Raw genomic sequence first — 18,642 nt, 5'->3', positions numbered from 1 at the left:
AGTACTGTGGCTGAGCATTCTACTTCTGGAGGCTAAGTCTGCACAGCACAGAAAACAGAGCATAGTGATTTTCAAATATTTTGGTCCCATTGTTTTCAATCTGTATGTCTTAGTTCAATTATATAGCAAGTATTAAATGCTAAAAAAAATGAACTTTTAGAAGTTTAATACACACTGGATTTATATTTTATTGGCTAAGGGATTTGAGATTTGGAAAAAAGAAAAGGAGGAAACTTCTAATGTATACACTCAAATCCTGCTGCCTCGGGAAAATCTCATGTCTGTATTTTTTTTAAAATACAGAAAGTAAACAATTAAGAACTTTCTTCTGCTGTTTAATGCTTACAACAGGTCTTCGGAAGGTTTCTTACTTCTGCTTTGTTATTTCTTGCTGTTACGAGTTCTAATTTCTGTTTCAATCATATCAGTCATAATTTATGCTGCTGCATTCAGAGTGTATGAACATCAGCTTCCACTCCACATGTACTGGAGAGCATGAATTAGTTTGCACACTGCTAAACATATAATCCAAGATGCTTGAATGAAACTGTCTGGGTTTTTTTACCTTAAACCACATCAAATCGTTACGATCAAGTCCTTAGAAATTCTTTTCTTTTGCCAGGCAGGTTGCTGGAAGATGTAATACTTCATAAACATCAACTTTTGATGGAGACTCTTAGGTTACTATATGTCTTTTCAATACCCAGATTTCCCCCATTTCCTTAAGCTGTGGCATTTCTGGAAGAATGCTGTCATCAGGAAATAGAAATGCACTTAGAAGTTATTTCCCAACTATTTCCTCTTCTGCAAAGCTACATTCCTGAAACCTGTGTCTTCTACTGCCAGCTTCTTTCTTCACAGCGCAGTTAAATATGCATATGGTACTTCAACCAGGTATTGAGGCTTTAACATTTGCAAAAAGAAATGCACTCTCACATATGGCTGCATCGCCTTCAGACTGTGAAGGGTCTACTAAAAGTTTAGCCTTTATTTGTTTGCATCGCAGCTGATTTGATCTTCAGCAGATGTAGAAAGAGACATTTCCTCAGTTCTAGGACGTTTCGATGCTGGAGGATTTTGAAGACTGTCATCAGATGGTAATGGCCTCTCTGAAACAGGCAGATAGGAAAATCATTTAAGCTAAGTAAATCCAGATTAAGAAAGTAAATTGGTTTGCTGAATTCATAAACAATTCAGCACTCACCAAAAAAGAACAACCCTGGTTTAAGAGTCCAGCATCTGAAACAATGATGCGCTGAAAGTAAGAGGGTCTTTAAAACTCACCTGTAGGACCTGGAAGACATTACATCCAAGTGAATTTACTCTTCTTGGTTTCAGTGTCAGCTAATATGCTCATTACTATAAAAACCTGTAGTGACATACTGTCACTATATAAGCACACATAAGCAGCTGCCCAAGAGCAACTGCAGTGAGAACACATTTCATATTGTCAAAAGCACCTTTCAAACACAAGACAATGAAGATGCTTTAGAATCTGCAGCTACGTTTAGATTTGTGTTGTAAGCCTATAACAGAGGTCCATCATGGAAAGAAATGATTGGCAAAAGACTTTGTTGGATATTAAGAGCCACAAAAGCTTACCACGATCCTGTTCTGAGGAAGGAGGTATAGGAACTGTATCTGTACACACAGAGGTTGGCGTATCGGGCTTCAGTGGAATCAAGTTTATTCTCCTTTAAAAAAGCAGAAACAGTTCAATTGCTTTAAAGCCATCATTTCCACAAATATTTTATTTAAAGATTTACTTCAGATAGAATCAGTTAAATTTAAGTGTAGTTTAGGTATATTTTACTATGCATTTTTTCTTCTTGTTATATATTGAATAGAGCATTTCTGAGAAGTACTTTAAATACCACTAGTGATCTTTTCCATTAGAAAGTACTTTTGCATATGTTATATGTGGCACAATGCTTGATACTAACTTTCAGAGCACAGTATCTTGGTCAAATATTTTAAAATTAAGACTGGCTGCAAAGACAAGGATTTTATCCTGTTTCTTGGCACCTGGTAAGGCTTCCAGTTCCACTGGAAGAGCTTACTATTCCCTAGTCCTTTCCATGTTAACACTTTAGATTCATAAAACTCTAGGGAATTCTTTTGCCCACTGAGGTCCACTAACAATTACTGTAAATCTATTTTCTTCTGCTAAATCTCTTCTGAATGGCACTTAAAAAGTAAGCACAAAAGCAGCAGAGGATTGAACCTTAAAAAAACTAGTCTTACCAGTAGCATCATGCATGCTACTACAAGATGACACTCATGGCATAATCAGTTGATATGATTAAATATAGTTTCTCTCTCTCTACAAAAATAAAAAGATTAATTATCTCCATCAGCCACCTCACCCTCCAGGCAAAGGTCACTTTCAACTACCTGCAACCCTTTCACTTGTTAGTTCCAGTACAGATGAACTGAATGGCGTGTAGAAAGCCATCATCTCCAAGATTTTTCTGTGCAGCTGTTGACGAAATCCATTATCCTGCTTTCTCGTTCACCACTTCCTCCCTAGCCACCTACTAATTAAAACATTCCTATGAGAAATTACAATAATCTCCTTTAAACATAAAATAGATGTGTTTTGCTGACAAGGTCTAGATCTCTAATTGCGTGGCTGTCTCCTGACTGTTGCACACCAATTCAGGATCTTATATTGCAGGCTGTTTGACAATCATAACATGCACTACAAACAATTTCTAAAAACCCAGATCTTCACCTTAGAAAATAACCTCAATCAATGCATTAAGTCCCACGACTGTGCAGACTGAGGGCCTGTCCAGACTTGCACTCTTTACTTCTTGAAATATTCCTTGTCAGAAGAGTCTTTAAATAGCTCTTGTCAGCTGAGGGCTTCAGGTACCATCTTTGTACAGAAAATGGGACCTGAAGACAGACACCTGTTGCTGCCATATGGACAAGGCGCAATGGTCAGGTTAACTTTGCTACTGTGTCACATTTCAGACAGAAATATAAAAGCTGTACATTTACGATTCAGGAGACATTTTGACCTTTCAGTTGCAGTAGAAGTGGAACAAAAAGTTCCATGTCAAGACAGCTACCACCAAGACACAGGACTGGGAATTTATGTTTAAACCTCAACCCTTTCAAAGTAGCACAAGCACAGCTTGTCTTGGCCTTTGTGTTTATGACTGGAAATGGCAATATAAATCTCACCTTGGCGTCTTGCTCCATGCTTGTAAAGTGTTGAGAGTAATCCTCCTGGGCTGGTTTACTTTAGTGCTCTGGTTGGCTGGCTGGCTGATTTTCCTCTCGTCTGAGGATGAGACTGGAACATTTTTTATGCTAACAGGTGTGGAAGGCAAGTCCCTACCGGCAGCTGTGGGTGTTCTAGGCTGGAGGGTGGGAGTGCTGGGATCAGTGGCCCTGCTGTGAGGAGTCCCCTCTGTCTGCCTAGAGCCTGGGGAAATGACTTTGTGCGACTGGCTCTTCTTCACTTTCTTCTCTGTTGCACCAGAAGTCCTGACATTTATCTGTGGCTTCTCCTTCAAGGGTATTCCCAGTTCATCCTTCTCAAAGGTAACAAATGAACAGTATCCATCCGTGGAAGAAATAGCAAGAAAGGCTCCATCGCTGGACCTATTTGTGATTTGTTTTTTTCCGTTAAGAGGAAAGGTCAGAACTTTTCTTCAACCCTCACACCCTCTTCTATAACACATCCTGTACCTGTCTTTTCCTCCTCCCTTCCCCAGGTACACGTATACATTTAAATAAAACTGCAGTCAAGTGAAAGACATCCAATCCAAATGAACAAAAGACCTTCAACTCTGGCCTTCACAGGTCAGATTTAATCTCCCTGGTGCTGTCTGTGAACACCTGTGATATGCTGCTGCCAGCACCTGCACGCACTTGAGCTGGCACCAAGTATGGTCCAATTGCAGGTACACAAGTCTTCAGCCACAGTTTCTGAAATGTTGCTGAACTCTCGCATTCAGACCAACAGAGCAGTTCAAGCTCTTTGGCTGTGCTCCCTGTGCTACGTAGAGGCAATGCTCAGAATCACCATGGTGCTCACCTGAATGGGCCCTCCATGCTCATTTCACCAAGTAATGTCTATCACTGATTAAACTCACTTGATTTTCTACTTTCTTCCACTCCCCTCCTCCCAGCACACAATGGGTTTCGCAGTGTCTGAGCATCAATTACAACTTCTGAAAAAGAGGCCTCCATGTGGTCCTCAGCTTAGGTATATGGGCTAGAAAGGCATGAGAGAAGAAGCCTTGTCCAGCAGAGGGGTGTATCCTGATTTCAAGACTTGGGTTCAGTTTGCAGCTCCCTGCTGACTCCCCATATCAAGCCAAATAAATTACTTCATCCCATACATGAAGAATCACTAAGCAGAAATGTGCAGATAAAGCAGAATTAGGCCAGGATACAGACTCCTGAAGCCAGAGAGAAGACTTTAAAAACTTCCAAATATCTTCATTAATTACTAGTTACACTGCCTGAACAATGAGTGCTTTTCATGGGCACCCAGTACATTAGCTTTCGTAAAAATTTTCATCTGTTTGTCCTCAGGGTGCTTGCATCTTGTTTACCAACTGATAAAAGATGCATAATTCTCTAGCTTATAGGGCAAAAAAGGGGCAGCTTACTGTTCAGACACTGTGATGACAGTGAGCACATGAGTGTCATAAATGAAACATAAAAATAAAGCAAGACACAAGGCATGCAGAGCTTCAACGTGTAAAAATGACATTTCCATCACAATAAATCTTAACAATATAATAATTACCTACCATGAAATGTCACTCAGGGTGTGATAATGTATGTTAGAAACATAACCAAAGGGGAAGGACTGCTCAGTATCATAAAACAGCACAGAATCTTCTGAAGCAACAGCAAACACCAATCGATAGGGCAGATTAAACAGAGCAGGAGCTGATTTCTGACTGATTTCATCTAGAATGCAAAGAAATTAGCACATTGAGAATTCTCTCATATTCATTGCAAGGTAGTAACTGTACTAGCTCAGACATGAATCAATGCAAAGAAATTAGCACATTGAGAATTCTCTCTTATATTCATTGCAAGGTAGTAACTGCACTAGCTCAGACATGAATCTATTAAATAAAGATTTCATTATTAATCAGTATCAAGATAAAATTGTAAAGTTTAAGTCAAGCACTAACATTTCTGTTGCTTGAAGCTTGCCCTCTATTGTTTTAGCTTAAGACAGAGAAATTGGCAGAAGTTTTGTCCATCTGGATTGCTATTATTTTGTTTTGTAAAGTTTGCCATGTATTTTCCACCTGAAATTTTTCAACATATTTGCATGCACTTTAGTATAAAAGTCCAAACAAACACACCTTAGGATAAAGTGTAAATCAATGTCACAACAAGTTTATACCACCGCATTATATTCTGTATGACTCAGTCAACACAACGGATTTAGCTCTGTTTGTGTTATCTTGGGTTCAACTCCTAGCTAGTCTTATCACTGCAACATTAGTTCTTTGTAAGGGCAGATTATTCCAACTTCCACTGGGAACTGAGTGCTAGCTAGTTGCTTTCAGAAATTCCTAGTATATAGAGCTCCCATTCAGCTCTACAATGATTATGGAAGCTACGCACTGAAACAGACAGGCCGTTAACATTAACATAACGTAAGGTGCTCACATCTATAGACTTTTAGACTACCACATATTTTCACTTTTCTGAGTGTATGTTGCAGAAGCTACACATTCCGTTTAGAGGAGCTACAGAGACAAACAGCACATGCTCGTCTCCTTACCTTGCAATGCACCACTGCAATGGATCTAAAGATTATGATGAAAGTACAGAACACAACAACAGCTAATCTCTAAGTCCTGTAAGGAATATTACAAATTTACCCTCTAAAGAAAGGAGCAAAGCTCAGCCTTTTCACCAGAGTAAGACCGGTCTTGTTAAAATATAAAACACTCCTGGATCCACTGGGCTGACAATAAGGCTGGATTTCAATCTCCAGGTAAGTTCTCATGCAACTTCATAGAATCCTTTCCCCACCTCAGAACTCCTGTTCTGGCCAGTAACACCAGCACTGCTTCAGGTTTGGCTTCCTTGAATAAACAGCAATGGTTGTTGCAAACGACACCAACGCTCTGGTGCTTCTGTGATGTGGGTAACTGAGACTAACAGAAAATATTTCACAGGGTCGCTCGTTTAGTGCTAAGCCAAGATATTTGCTTTTACTCACACAAAATGGTTAGAAGTTAAAGAAAAATATTAAACAGTGTTTCTGTAGCCTAAGAGGCCAAGTAAGAACATTTATCCACTGTATCAAAAGCTACTCACAAGATACTTTAGGTGAATTCAGGGTCTTAGAAACAGGAAACAGCTTCTAACATGTGGTACAACACTACCCTAATGGAATGTTAAAAGGCTAGGGCACAAAACTGTAAACAGTCACACTGGCCTTTTCACATATTTGCTGTAAAATCATACTCCCTGAAGGACTTACAGTACCTTTATTAAATGCTCGCCTCAACTCAAAGTAGACTGGGCAGCAGCGAACAGCAAGAGTTGCCTTTCCAGGACACGGCAGGTGACCCACGGGCCTTTTATAAAGAATCAGTATTTCAGAAAACAGCATTTTTTAATTTTTTTTTTTAATAAAAAGATATTTTCATCTTCTTAAACTTTACCTTTTAAGATTGTTTCTGGAGAAAACATACGTGGTGTTTGTTACATTTTCTCCTGATTCAACACAGCCAGCTGCAAAAATAAAGGTTAAAGCATTACTCATCAACTCAAAAAGGTACTGAGTACTCACTTTATGTCCATAAACATTCTACTTCTCAGGAATTAGGCTTGTCAGCTGGGCAAGAGCTGTGCAACCTGAACACAAGTTAAAAAGGCATCCCAAATATTTATTTAGTGCTGTTTTTGTTTCCCTTATATACTTCCCCCTCAAAGCTTCTTTTTGATGTTGCCAGACATCTATAAAAGCAGTGCTTATACGGGCAAACTGATCCCCTCCTTGCAATGTTATTTTTACTATGACTGCAGAATGTTCTTAAGAAGGGATACAAAGAGAGACCAGTCAAAAGAAACCACTTATTATTCTCCATTTCTATTTTAACAGAGCTGTATTGTTGCAATTCACATGTTTCAGTTCAGAAAAATGCCATAAATATGATTTTTATCACAGGGGAAAATCAATGTTCTGGACTGCTAGTGGAAGAGTATTGTGGAGTCTCTATTTTCTTCAACAGGAAGAATGAGGAGTAGCACAATTAAGATAAATAAGCATCCCCTAGCAGTTTGAAAGCAATCTTGATGCACATTCAAACTTGAGTGTACCAGATACAACATAAGTTAAAGTACATGTTCTTACATACCTGGAGTGAGTAAATAGGAGCCATCAGGAGTAAAACTGAGCCTGCGGAAAAATGACTTCATGCTGTCATCATAAAACATCCGATAGCTCCTAGCCTGTAACATTGAAAATATGATTGTGTAAAGTGCCATGAACGTGTCAGCTGGAATTCAAGTGAGAAAAACCATCCAGTTGTACAAACCAACCTGATTGAACTTTTAAAATGTTTTAAAAACCACAGCTCCTTCAAACTCACTTTCTGCTGTGCTATAAATTCATCACAGCTAAAAATAGTCCTTGATCCCTCTTCAGCTACTAATCAAAACACTCCAAGAGTGGCCACATTAGACCAGTAATTAAAAAATGGTAACAACTTGGAGAATTTTATTTAAAAGTCAACATAAAAGCCTGCTCCTTAGGCAGTTAATTTTAAATCTAGTATTAGAGGTTTAAAGAGAACTTCTAGAATAGCAAAAGGCTTGCTCTCAGGCCTGTTCTTTAGTGTGTATAAAACTGTTACAAATGGTTTCACAAAAAAAAGAAAAGGAACAGAAGGAATGAAAAAGGTTGTAGCCAGCTTGGAGGTGTTATTTTACTACCACTTAGAACTCTATGGCAGAAAAAAGCTCTTTGTTTTCCCTCTTAGGATTAGAGAAAATGGCCTAAATTTTCACTAATTCATATTTTTCCTAAAAATCAGACTACCTTTTTGAAAATTTCAGGCTGCTAACTTTAAAATATTATTGCTATGTATTGTCCGTTAATAAACTTACAGCTACTGACAGTAGTGTTTGAAGTTTTTCCTATTAAGAATTCACTAAGCATACTATTTTTTCCACACTATTTTTAACATTTACAACCAAAGACACTGTGTTACTACTTTAATCAGCTGAACTTGCAAGTGTTATTTCTTAGTCATTTCTGTAATGTTTGAGGAAGCCTGAAGCGGTCTCTGTTTACAAAATGCAAACGTGAGATAGAGACAAAAATATCTGATACAAGGATTACTTGAACGGAAAATATTTGCCCCTTCAGTTTCACAGAACAGAACAACTCATATAAAACAGCACCTGGCACATTCTCCAGTACCATTAGCAGCAGAACAACGTACCTCTCCTTCAGCTCCTGATCCAGATGGCATCTTGGTAACATTGAATGCTACACGCTTGGTTTGCGTGTTGTATACCCGCAGGACCCTACATAGCAGAGAGCACAGTTAGCTATGAACAACTTCCTTTCACCCCAAGTTTCACACAGCACCTCACTTCTCAGTCAGGACTGCCAAATATAAATGATAATCACACAGTAACTATAACTCTGTTCACGAGACACAACCACGTGGACATGTTTTGATGGCTAAATAACCAAAGAATCACTGGCAATTACTTGACTCAGTAAGGTTTGTGAAGTAAGAGCATACGCATTTGTGGAGGAATGAGGGAATTAGCAGACAGTGAACGGCCACGCTGTTCCTACCTGTGGGGTAGTAGCCATTATGTTCCCGCGGAGTGGGAACTCACCTCAAAGACAATTAGCTACAACTCTATGCTTCAGTTTCCTTTGGAGTAAATGTAAACTGAAGCATGTCTCTGTAGATAACGTTGGAACTCCCTTGACTTCATCTCACTAAAACAGCAGGTAGCCTAAGCAAACCCCACTGCTCATCCTACCACCCCCTCCTTTCTGCCACCTCTGACCTTCACTGAGTTATATTGGTTTGTTAGGCTGGCAGAAAACCAATGTAACACAAAACCCAGACAGCTTTCTGCTGATTTAATGTGCTGAAACAGATCCACAAAGAGACCTGGACAGAGCTAGGAAGAAAAAATAGAAGGTGAGGCTGTGGCAGATGGCTTGAAACCATTGTGGAACTACTGGCTCTAGGTGTCATACAGCTAAGTTGGCCTGCCAAAAGGGGGAAGAGGTATCCCCAGCCTGGGCTGGTGAGTGCCCAGTCCTGGCAACTGGCCTGGCTCCTGTTAGACTCCCACTGAGCCTATACTGTTCACTAGCCTTGCAGAAAAGTGTCTGAAACCTGAGGGAGTGGGAGATTTCCCCTCTTCAGATTAGTTGATGCCTTCGCTTGCAACTTCACTCCAAGAAAAACTTGTGCATCATTCTATTACTTGTGTTTCACTGCTTTTCATTTAAATAAAGGCACACAAACCTCACATAACTGATTATCACAAGGCAGAGGCTCATAATGACCTAGTCACCATTAACTTACCATTCTTCTGAGCCTATTGCAAATCTTAAATCAAAACTACCTTTCCACTATTACAGCAATTTTCTTTTCAGCGGGTGCCAGATGACATACATTTATTAGCCAGCTGCGAACCCTTCAGAGCAGCACACATGCCCTAAACAGTTTAAGCTCAACTCAAAGGTCTAACAAGTGCCAAGTTTATGAAGTGTGTGTTTTGCTTTCCCAATGACATCACTTACAAAACTGCTGTCGATAGAGGGAGCAAGAGGGCAAAAGATACATATCAACGGAAAAACATTTTAACTGATTTTTAACCTGTTCATCTCTTTCTGTAAAACAACAACAATGAACTTAGTTCATTAACAACCAGAGAATGCAGCGCACTCTTAAGATGTATTTGGTATCTCTAATGACCAACATAATGAAAACTTATTTCCTGAAGAAAAAATTCTTCACAAGTTTACATAAGCTTATTCGCTGCTTAGAGAGGACACTCAGACTTCAGGAATAATTTACCACAAGCAGAAGATTAACTAAAGTATCATTTAAATTTCATATCAACCTTCTCACAAAGAAATCTGAATGAAACGAAAAGTCACATTTATCCCATAGACTTGCTTTTAATTCATCCTCAAGTAAGAAAGAAGACTAAGGCAAAACACTTAGACCAACAGCTCACCTATCACAACTCAGAGTTGCAATGTACTGGCCTAGAGGATCCCAGGTTATTCCTTGGACATAACTCTTGTGTTCATTTAATATTGAAACCTTCTGTCCTGAAATTACAAACAGTTTCCAGATTCTAAATTCAAATGTGTTTTAAAACATTTCTTCATTTCAGAAATACAAGACAAAACATTTCAAAATAATTTTTTAAACACACAAACTGTTAAATTCATGGTACCTGATAAGAATATCAGAAATAGTTGCTTTATTTCGAAACTCTTCAGTACAGTAATTTGTAGTACAGTACAGTACACTGTGATGTCCCAATTTAAGGCTTGTTCCCTACAAACTAACTCAGATAAGCAGGTTGGCTTAGGCATTAAACGGGTAACGTGAGCATATTTCAAAACCAGAAATATTTCAAAACCTTTGTGATTTAGAAAAATTTTTTCAGGCAAGTCGAGCTGTTCAACAGCTAACTGGATTTGGCTGAATACTGAGCCAGAAATTCCAGCGTTAAAACATAACTTTCAGCTAGGGCTATATAGCCAGGCTCTCCTATCTAGGGTTGTACAAACTCACCTACTCTGCTGAGCAGGTAGTGAAAAAAACACTACACAGATGCTGAGTGACACTTACACATGGGAGACTTTCAGAAACAATCCTACAGCAGTGCTAACTCACATTTTTCCACAGCTTACTCTGTCATGAAGATCTCTCAAAGACATCAGCTCCCTGAGCCTACCAATGTTCCACAGTTGAATGTCTCAGATGCAAACCACTGTGATGAGGTAAAGTTACAGATAATCTCCTTAAATACTTTGTTTCGAATACTAGGGACAGAGGGTTTTCGTCTATTAGTATAGCATTACTTTTTTTGCAAAGAAATACTATAAGCTGACAAGTTTCAAAGACAATAGCTCTTCAAAAAGATTACACAAACAGTTTTGAGGCCATGCTGCGTAATACCAAAAGTCCTTCTGTTCCAGTAGTCTGTCTCAGACAGTGGCCAACAACAGATGAGGGAGTATAAGAACAGAGCAAACACACAATGGTATTTTTCCAGCATACCCTATAAAACCATGCAATCTTTTAACCTGGGTATTACTGGAAGCTATCCTTGAAACTCTTTCCTTCAATGTACCTCCAAGTTCAATCACAAAACCTACGTTCTCCAGTAATAGTTTTGTTCTTCCAACTTAGTAGTTGTCTCTGCCTAGAAGACACAAAATGCCCTCCATGGCATTAATTGCATGCTAAAAGAAAGCTGTGAGAATGGGAGACATTATATGTAAGTAACATACCAGCTTAAGAGGCCATCCAGCTTTTTTTTAGTAATAAGTCTAATAGGTATGCCCCTTTAAAGTTGTTACAAGCAGTCCAAGATGCAAGAGCCATTTGGTCACAATGCCCCTACACATACTTATGCTCTGAGCACACACACTCTTAGTTGAACATTCATGTATTTATGGTAAAGACTTCTGGAAAGGAGTATATGTGACAGTTTAGATGGGAGAGACGTTAAGCACCCAAACCATGAACACAAAAAATGTCAGCAGCAGAACATTTCGTATTTTCACGTGTGTGTGCACTGAAAAATTAACCTAGATTCTACTTTCTTTTCCTTAATTAGCAGTAAGTACTAGAAATGAGAGATAAAATGTTAACTTTAGAGAAATGTATTTCCACATTAAATTAAAAGTAATGATTACACTGCTAATAAGAAAACATTAAGCCGTTGTAAAGGAATCTAACCTAGCTGGTTCCTACCAGAGCTTCTACAGACGGGCCTTCTTTGGAGGATACAAGCAATCCCACTGCAGTGGGCTGAGCATGAACAGAAGTGTGTTTTGCTGAATGGAGACTAAAAAAAAAAAAAAGGTCACACCTTGCAAATCAGAGCCTGCATACTATAATCACTTCCCATTTTTTACATAGGTAGGTAGTTACCTGATACCAGTCAAGTTTTGTTTGCTCATTGGGGTGTGGGGTGGAGTAAGTAATATACAAGCTGCTTGTGTAGGAGTTTGGGGGGGGAAAAAACATTGGGTGAAGTGTACTTCCTGAATACTCCAAGGTGAAGAGGTTACTTATGTGCAAATTTTGCTGGTCTCACAGCTGGGCTATCCACCTCACAATCCCAGAAGTCTAGCAATTAAGTGGACTGTTCTTTCACAAAAGAGATGTTTTCAACTCTTTTGGTAAATACCATGAGACACTTCTATCAGGACTGGCGTCGCAAGTGATAAATGTAGCATTTACCTTTATTGACATCCCACATTATAGCTGTATTATCTACAGAAGCAGATGCCATGTAATTTCCATCTGAGGTCCAACAAATATCATACACATCTTCTAAGTGGCCTCTAGAAGCCAGAAGAGAAGAAACCATTTATTAATTTAAAAATTAACAGCTACATATAAAATGAGTATTGTACATTTTTAGGTTAAAAAAAATAAATCAGAGGCAAATAAATTATCTTTGAAGTGAAATGAACAATATGACTTTCAGCTTTTAAAAAACCTCCCAAATTCAGAAGGCAGTAGAACATTTTAAAATAGCACAGCCTATTTCTACTCAAAATAAGCCTCCCTTTTCAACCATTTTTTCATAGACAATGAAAACACTGCATTTCAAATAATTTATGAATTTGTACCCAGAGTTCTACAAATGAAAGTTTCTAGGATTTGTACAAACAGAAAATAAAACACTACGCCAAAATAATTAGGAAGTGTCACTATTCAAGAAAAATTTCCTGCATATTTATGGGTTTGATAAAAGCAGTAAACAAACATGCACACTCAGCGGGAGCACATGAAACAGAAAATTAATGCTGATTTAGATATAGTTGAACAAACAATGCAAGATATTCAAACCACCTAGAAGGGCTCCATCAAAAACAATTTGTATTGCTTGTAGTTTGAAGACTTATCATGCAGTGTGGTAACTTTAATAATGAAGATTTGCGACACCAAGTTTAGGGAAGGGAATTGGGTTGGTTTGTTTGCTTGCCTTGAGAGATTAACTCTAATGTTCCTAAAGGATCATCTGGTGCTTCATGCAACCCCACTAGAACTTCTGAAACTGTTCTCACATAAGCCTCAACAGTTGCAAGGAATGTACCAGTTATGGATAGCAGAATTAGTTCTTTCTTGTAAACAAGTGCAAATGCTTAATGATTTTATCAGTATAGACAGATAGAGACCAAAACTTTTAACAGATAATACACAGAAAGCAAGGCAGAGCTATACATATTGCTCATCCAAAATGCATTTCAGAGTCCTTAACTGCTAATTTCTTCCAGCCTTCAGCTGAGAGTGAGACCAGAACACTGTTGTAGTCCAAATGCCAGTAGTGGTTTGATGGCTTTGCCAAGGCTTAGTCTTAAGTAGTCTTAGTCAAAATTGCATGAATCATTTAATATACTGATGCTTTCTGCTTTAATAGTGATAAAATTTCCACTATAAAGCTAGTAAATAAAACTTTACATTTACTTTATTTATCTCTGTGCTAAACTTTAGGCAACTGCAAATCTCAGGATCCAATTTCAGAGCACGTCACTTATGTCACATAAATGCCAAATCTTCTGCCTTAACAGAAGACACAGGTTGGCACTTTTTATAAAAAAAAAAGTGTTAAAAGACAATAAAAGGATGAATATTAGAGCAAGAAAATTTTAGACAGCACTGAAATTCAACATTGACTGAACAGAAGACTGTACCACATGATAAAAGCTACTGGGGAATCAAAAACATGAATAGAAAACACAGTCATAAAATATTAAGCTACCTTAAAGTTTTAACAACTGTCCAGTTCTCCTTGTTGAGCTGAGCTTCATCTTCATCCTGAAAAACTAGTGGTTCCAGTTCTTTGCTATCGTTCAGCTTCCACAGTAAGATAATAGCATCTGTAGGAGAAATCATATGAAGCTTCTTTCTTTCTCACTCACTGTTTCATTAATGCACTACACTTAGTTCAACATTACAATTATCTCACAGAAGACACGTGAAAAGCGGTTCATATTTTGTGGTGGGGAAGAGTAGGTGCTAGACTGCTTTAGCTTCCAGCATGAGCTACTGATTTTAATCAATGTATTTTTTATTATTTATCTAATGAAAAAAGATTAAGATTTCCAGGTGTAAGGTGAGAGCTAACTGCTAGGCTTTCAATCTGCTTTTGATTAGAGCTGGATACGGTTCTGCATTTTTGAAAAAATCTTCCACTAAGACAGGTAACACTCGGCTCTGTCTTAGAGAGCACATACTTACCTAATGCTGTGCTTACTGTGACTGAAGAACCCACACAGTCCTGGACAGACAAGCCTAAATTTACAAGTTCTGCCACAGTTTCCCAGTATATGACACTAGGTAATCCATTCAACCTCCCCATCAGGGCAATGGGGATAGTAATTACATTATATTTGGAAAGCAGAGCCTCTCAGATCCACAGCCAGTGAGAAGAAGCTACTTAGGGACTGCATGACATGCATTTACTAATTATAATCGGATGGCATATGCAAGTCTAAAGCTGGAGGTGTTAGAGGGGTATGAACAAGTTCCTGTATTGGGTTTGAGTTTTTTTCCCTTTCACTCACCAGACACATAAACATAACTTCTTCATATTAGCTTTATTACGCATTATGACTCACCATCCCCTCCAGATGCTAGGATCTCACCACTTGGAGAGAAGCGCACAACATTTACTGCTTTGGTATGGCGGGCGAGGTTGGACAAGAATTCCACAATTGCTTTTCCATCTGGTCCTTTTTCTACTTTCCATATCTAGTTACAAAAGCATTACAGTCAGTTTTCAGGAACAAGATGTAAAATATATGTACCACTTCAGTAATCCACAATTTACTTCTTAGGCAGTCATTCTGAACTTATTATCTGAAACTTTCAGAGCTAAAGCTGCAGTGGCACCACAAATTTTCCCTCTACAAGCTACAGCCATGTACTGGGTTTATGTGGCAGCGTTTTGATAGGTGGGCAGGGGGAAGTTTTCGGGGGTGGTTTCTGTCAGAAGATACCAAGAGCTGCGCCCATGCTGGACAGAGCCAGTTCCAATTGGCTCCAAGACTGTCCTGCCACTGGTGCCTCGGGGATAAAATATTTAAGACAAGGGTAAAAACCACTGCACAGCAGCTGTGAGAGAAGAGTAAGAAAAATTAAACAGCCCTGCAGGCACCAAGAGCAATGAAGAAGGAGGGGCAGGAGGTGCTCCAGGCACCGGAGCAGAGACTCCCCTGCAGCCCCTGGTGCAGCCCACAGTGAGGCAGGCTGTGCCCCTGCAGCCCAGGGAGGAGCAGGCTCCTGGAAGGAGCTGCACCCTGTGAAGAGGAGCCCAGCAAGAACAAGTTTTCTGGTAGGAACTGTGACCCTGTGGGGGACCCATGCTGGAGCAGTTTGTTCCTGAAGGACTGCGCCCCGTGGAAAGGATGGACCCACACTGGGGCAGTTCGTGAAAAACCGCAACCCATGTGAAGGACTCAGGTTGGAGAATTTCATGGAGGACTGTCTGCTGTGGGAGGGACCCCACGCTGGAGCAGGGGAAGAGGGTGAGGAGTCTTCCCCCTGAGGAGGAAGGAGCGGCAGAGACAGCGTGTGATGAACTGACCCCAATCCCCACTCCCCGTCCCCCTGCGCTGCTGTGGGGGAGGAGGTAGAGAATTCAGAAGTGAAGTTGAGCCTGGGACAAAGGGAGGGGTGGGGGGAAGCTGTTTTTAGTTTTGTTCTTACTTCTCACTATCCTACTCAGCTGTTATTTGGCAATTAAATTAAATTAATTTTCCTAAATTGAGTCTCTTTTGCCCATGACAGTAATTAGTCCTTGTCCCTGTCCTTATCTTGACCCATGACCTTTGCCATTGTACTTTCTCCCCATCCTGTTGAGGAGGGGGAGTGATAGAGACTTGGTGGGCAGCCGGTGGCCAGTCAAGGTCAGGCCAGCACAAAAAGTAATTATATTGCAGCATTTTTTTAGTCTGATGAAATGTATTATTGAGTATTTCCAACAAATTAAAAAAAAACCCAACCAAACACATGACATCATTCTCTCTTCATTCAACAACCTCTAGCTTCAAGGGGATGCGATACATACAACGATTCAATGGTATGGAATTACAGTATCTTATTAACAAATCTATCAACTACAAATAGTCTGAAAACAAACCAGATTACTACAGGAGGAAAAAAAACCAACGTATTAACCCTCTTTAGAAGTCTCAGCAAGTTGAAGAGTTTTGCAGTATGCCCTGGAGGTCAATGGATTTACCAGTTTCAAACAGATGATCTGAGCACAAATTATAATTATTCCAGTTCCCCACTGATCATAACCACAGCATTAAGATAGCTGCATGATATGGACACTTTTCCAGCGATGCTGGCTTAAGGAATTCCCGATCCCACTTGTTCTCGATTTTGCAGGGCATAATGATACCACTCCTACTGCTCTACTTAAGAAGCAATTCAGCCACAAGAGCAACACTGTTCTGTCCCTATATCCTGGGACTAAGGCCACAGATAGCTAAATCCCATTAGCTGTTTCATATAATCTGCTCTTGCATGCAGTTCAGCTTGGAAAAAAACCAAAACCAAACCAATAAACCCCAACAACCAGGCCTTGATAGGGATGTATCAAACAACGAAGCAGCCTGAATAGAAGACCTCTGTAATTTTGCCAGCTTTTCCTCCTTATGCAGCGGTCCTCCGAAAGAAGGTGTAGTAACAGCATCTTTTACACCAAAACACTTTGAAAATTTTCTGGCCCTAAAACATGCATTATTTATAAATATTACTTCAATACGTATTCGGTAACCTATATATACAGCCAAAATCCCTGAAACACATACACTGTCAGTGGAGAAGTTAATTTGCCAGTGACAAATGGAAAAGTTTTGGCTGCAGTTACTGGAGTAAACCCCTCATTTTTAATGACATTTATCATCTCCAAAAGAAAGAGGAATTCCAATAATGTACATATCATAGCAGTTACCATTCATAAAAATTTGCTAATAAATAAATTAACAAATACTGGCATATTTCACAATATACTGCATTGAGGGTCCGGAGGAACAAATCTGGATCCAACCCAGGCATTCCAAATTGTACGTATAGATCTGATTTTTATAACTCAAATTCTCTGCTAAAACAGAACTTTTACCTGTTCAGAAGAAAATGCAGCAGTAACACAAAAGAAAACCTTATTTTTTGTCTGTGACTATTCCACATGTAATGGGACCTTATGATGATATTTTTTATTTCTTTTTCGAATAGGCCACATGATGGAGGCCTGACAGAACATGAGCAGGCCCAAAAGGTAATAAAAATGTAAAATTACCATGCAAAGACAGATAAACGGACAGACGGATACATACACACATAGCAGAAAACCTACATAATTTTTTTGCCTTGGAGCTCATTACTAAGGAGCACAGGGAGGCTCCTAGGTTGGAACCCTTTTTTATTGCAGGATGAGTTTGAGGAACTGTCTCAAATTGAAAGGTTAGTGGTAGAGATGTTAGTAAACAAACAAACAAACCCAATTTTGTACAGGAAATCACCAGGCCCATATACCAAAGTGACTTACAGGAACTCAAGCATGACAAGAGCAGCCCAGCAGTGATGGGTAACCTACTCTGTTTCATTCCCAGCTCCAAAAAACAGGGGATGCAAATGTGTCAGTTATTCAGAAGTGCTCTAATGATGACCCAAAAACCTGTGACCTCTATGTCTACCTTCCACACAGAGAAGCCGTTAAAAGAAAAATAAATTAAAAAATTGAGTGAATGTATTTCTCTGCAAAGGAAATTGTGCCTCACTCATCCACCAATTTTAAAGAGTTGACTAACATGCAGACAAAAAGAATGTGGTTCACCCAGTGCACTTGGTTTCCCATAGCTTTTCAACTAGGGCTAAAGCTTTCAGAGAAACCTAGAGATCAGTGAACAGTGGGGACAGTCCTCACGTGCATTAAGAATCTGGAAGACAGTAAACAATTGCCTGATTTTGCAAAGGTGAATCTTACAGCCACATCTTTTGGGGCTTGTGCTATTCAACATTTTCAACAGTGATTCTCCAAAGGACAAGCAACCGATTAACAAAGTTTGCTAACACCAATGCAAAATTACGTAGAAGAGTTGCACGTGAAGCTGAGCGAAAAGGGCTGTAGAAAGATCTCATACTGCTGAGTGACTACTTAAAAAATGGCAGACAAAATTCAACTTTGATAAACACGAAGAAATTAAAACCAGTTGTTTCTCATTAACCCACAAGACTGCGCCCTAAATTAGCAGTTACTACTCAGGAATATCACCCAGCAGTCAACGCAGGTTATTTTCTAAAAATAACAGTTCAACACTCAGCTGCAGAACTCAGGGACAGTACACAAGGGCAACAGGCATTCTGTATGTAGCTGTACAATCTCACACTCTTT

At 39.3% G+C, this 18,642-nt stretch overlaps 1 protein-coding gene across 1 annotated transcript in view; it reads right to left on the bottom strand.

Moving 5' to 3' along the window:
* Positions 1-334: 334 nt before the first annotated feature.
* Positions 335-18,642, bottom strand: part of CHAF1B (chromatin assembly factor 1 subunit B) — an 18,581-nt gene continuing 273 nt past the window's right edge. The window contains exons 2-13 of the mRNA XM_009640986.2: positions 14,858-14,990; positions 13,999-14,116; positions 12,471-12,574; positions 10,222-10,318; positions 8,448-8,532; positions 7,359-7,452; positions 6,663-6,732; positions 6,484-6,575; positions 4,776-4,938; positions 3,193-3,615; positions 1,603-1,694; positions 335-1,109 (exon numbers count right to left, since the gene is read on the bottom strand). Of these exons, the coding sequence (XP_009639281.1) occupies positions 988-1,109; positions 1,603-1,694; positions 3,193-3,615; positions 4,776-4,938; positions 6,484-6,575; positions 6,663-6,732; positions 7,359-7,452; positions 8,448-8,532; positions 10,222-10,318; positions 12,471-12,574; positions 13,999-14,116; positions 14,858-14,990 (1,593 nt within the window). The 3' untranslated portion in view covers positions 335-987. The remainder of the gene's footprint in view (positions 1,110-1,602; positions 1,695-3,192; positions 3,616-4,775; positions 4,939-6,483; positions 6,576-6,662; positions 6,733-7,358; positions 7,453-8,447; positions 8,533-10,221; positions 10,319-12,470; positions 12,575-13,998; positions 14,117-14,857; positions 14,991-18,642) is intronic.

Source organism: Egretta garzetta, unplaced genomic scaffold, assembly GCF_000687185.1.
Source record: "Egretta garzetta isolate BGI_Z169 unplaced genomic scaffold, ASM68718v1 scaffold45, whole genome shotgun sequence".
In the NCBI taxonomy this organism is placed as follows: domain Eukaryota; kingdom Metazoa; phylum Chordata; class Aves; order Pelecaniformes; family Ardeidae; genus Egretta; species Egretta garzetta.
Note: the sequence above shows the minus strand (reverse complement) of the source record. Positions and strands in the feature narration are given on the sequence as shown.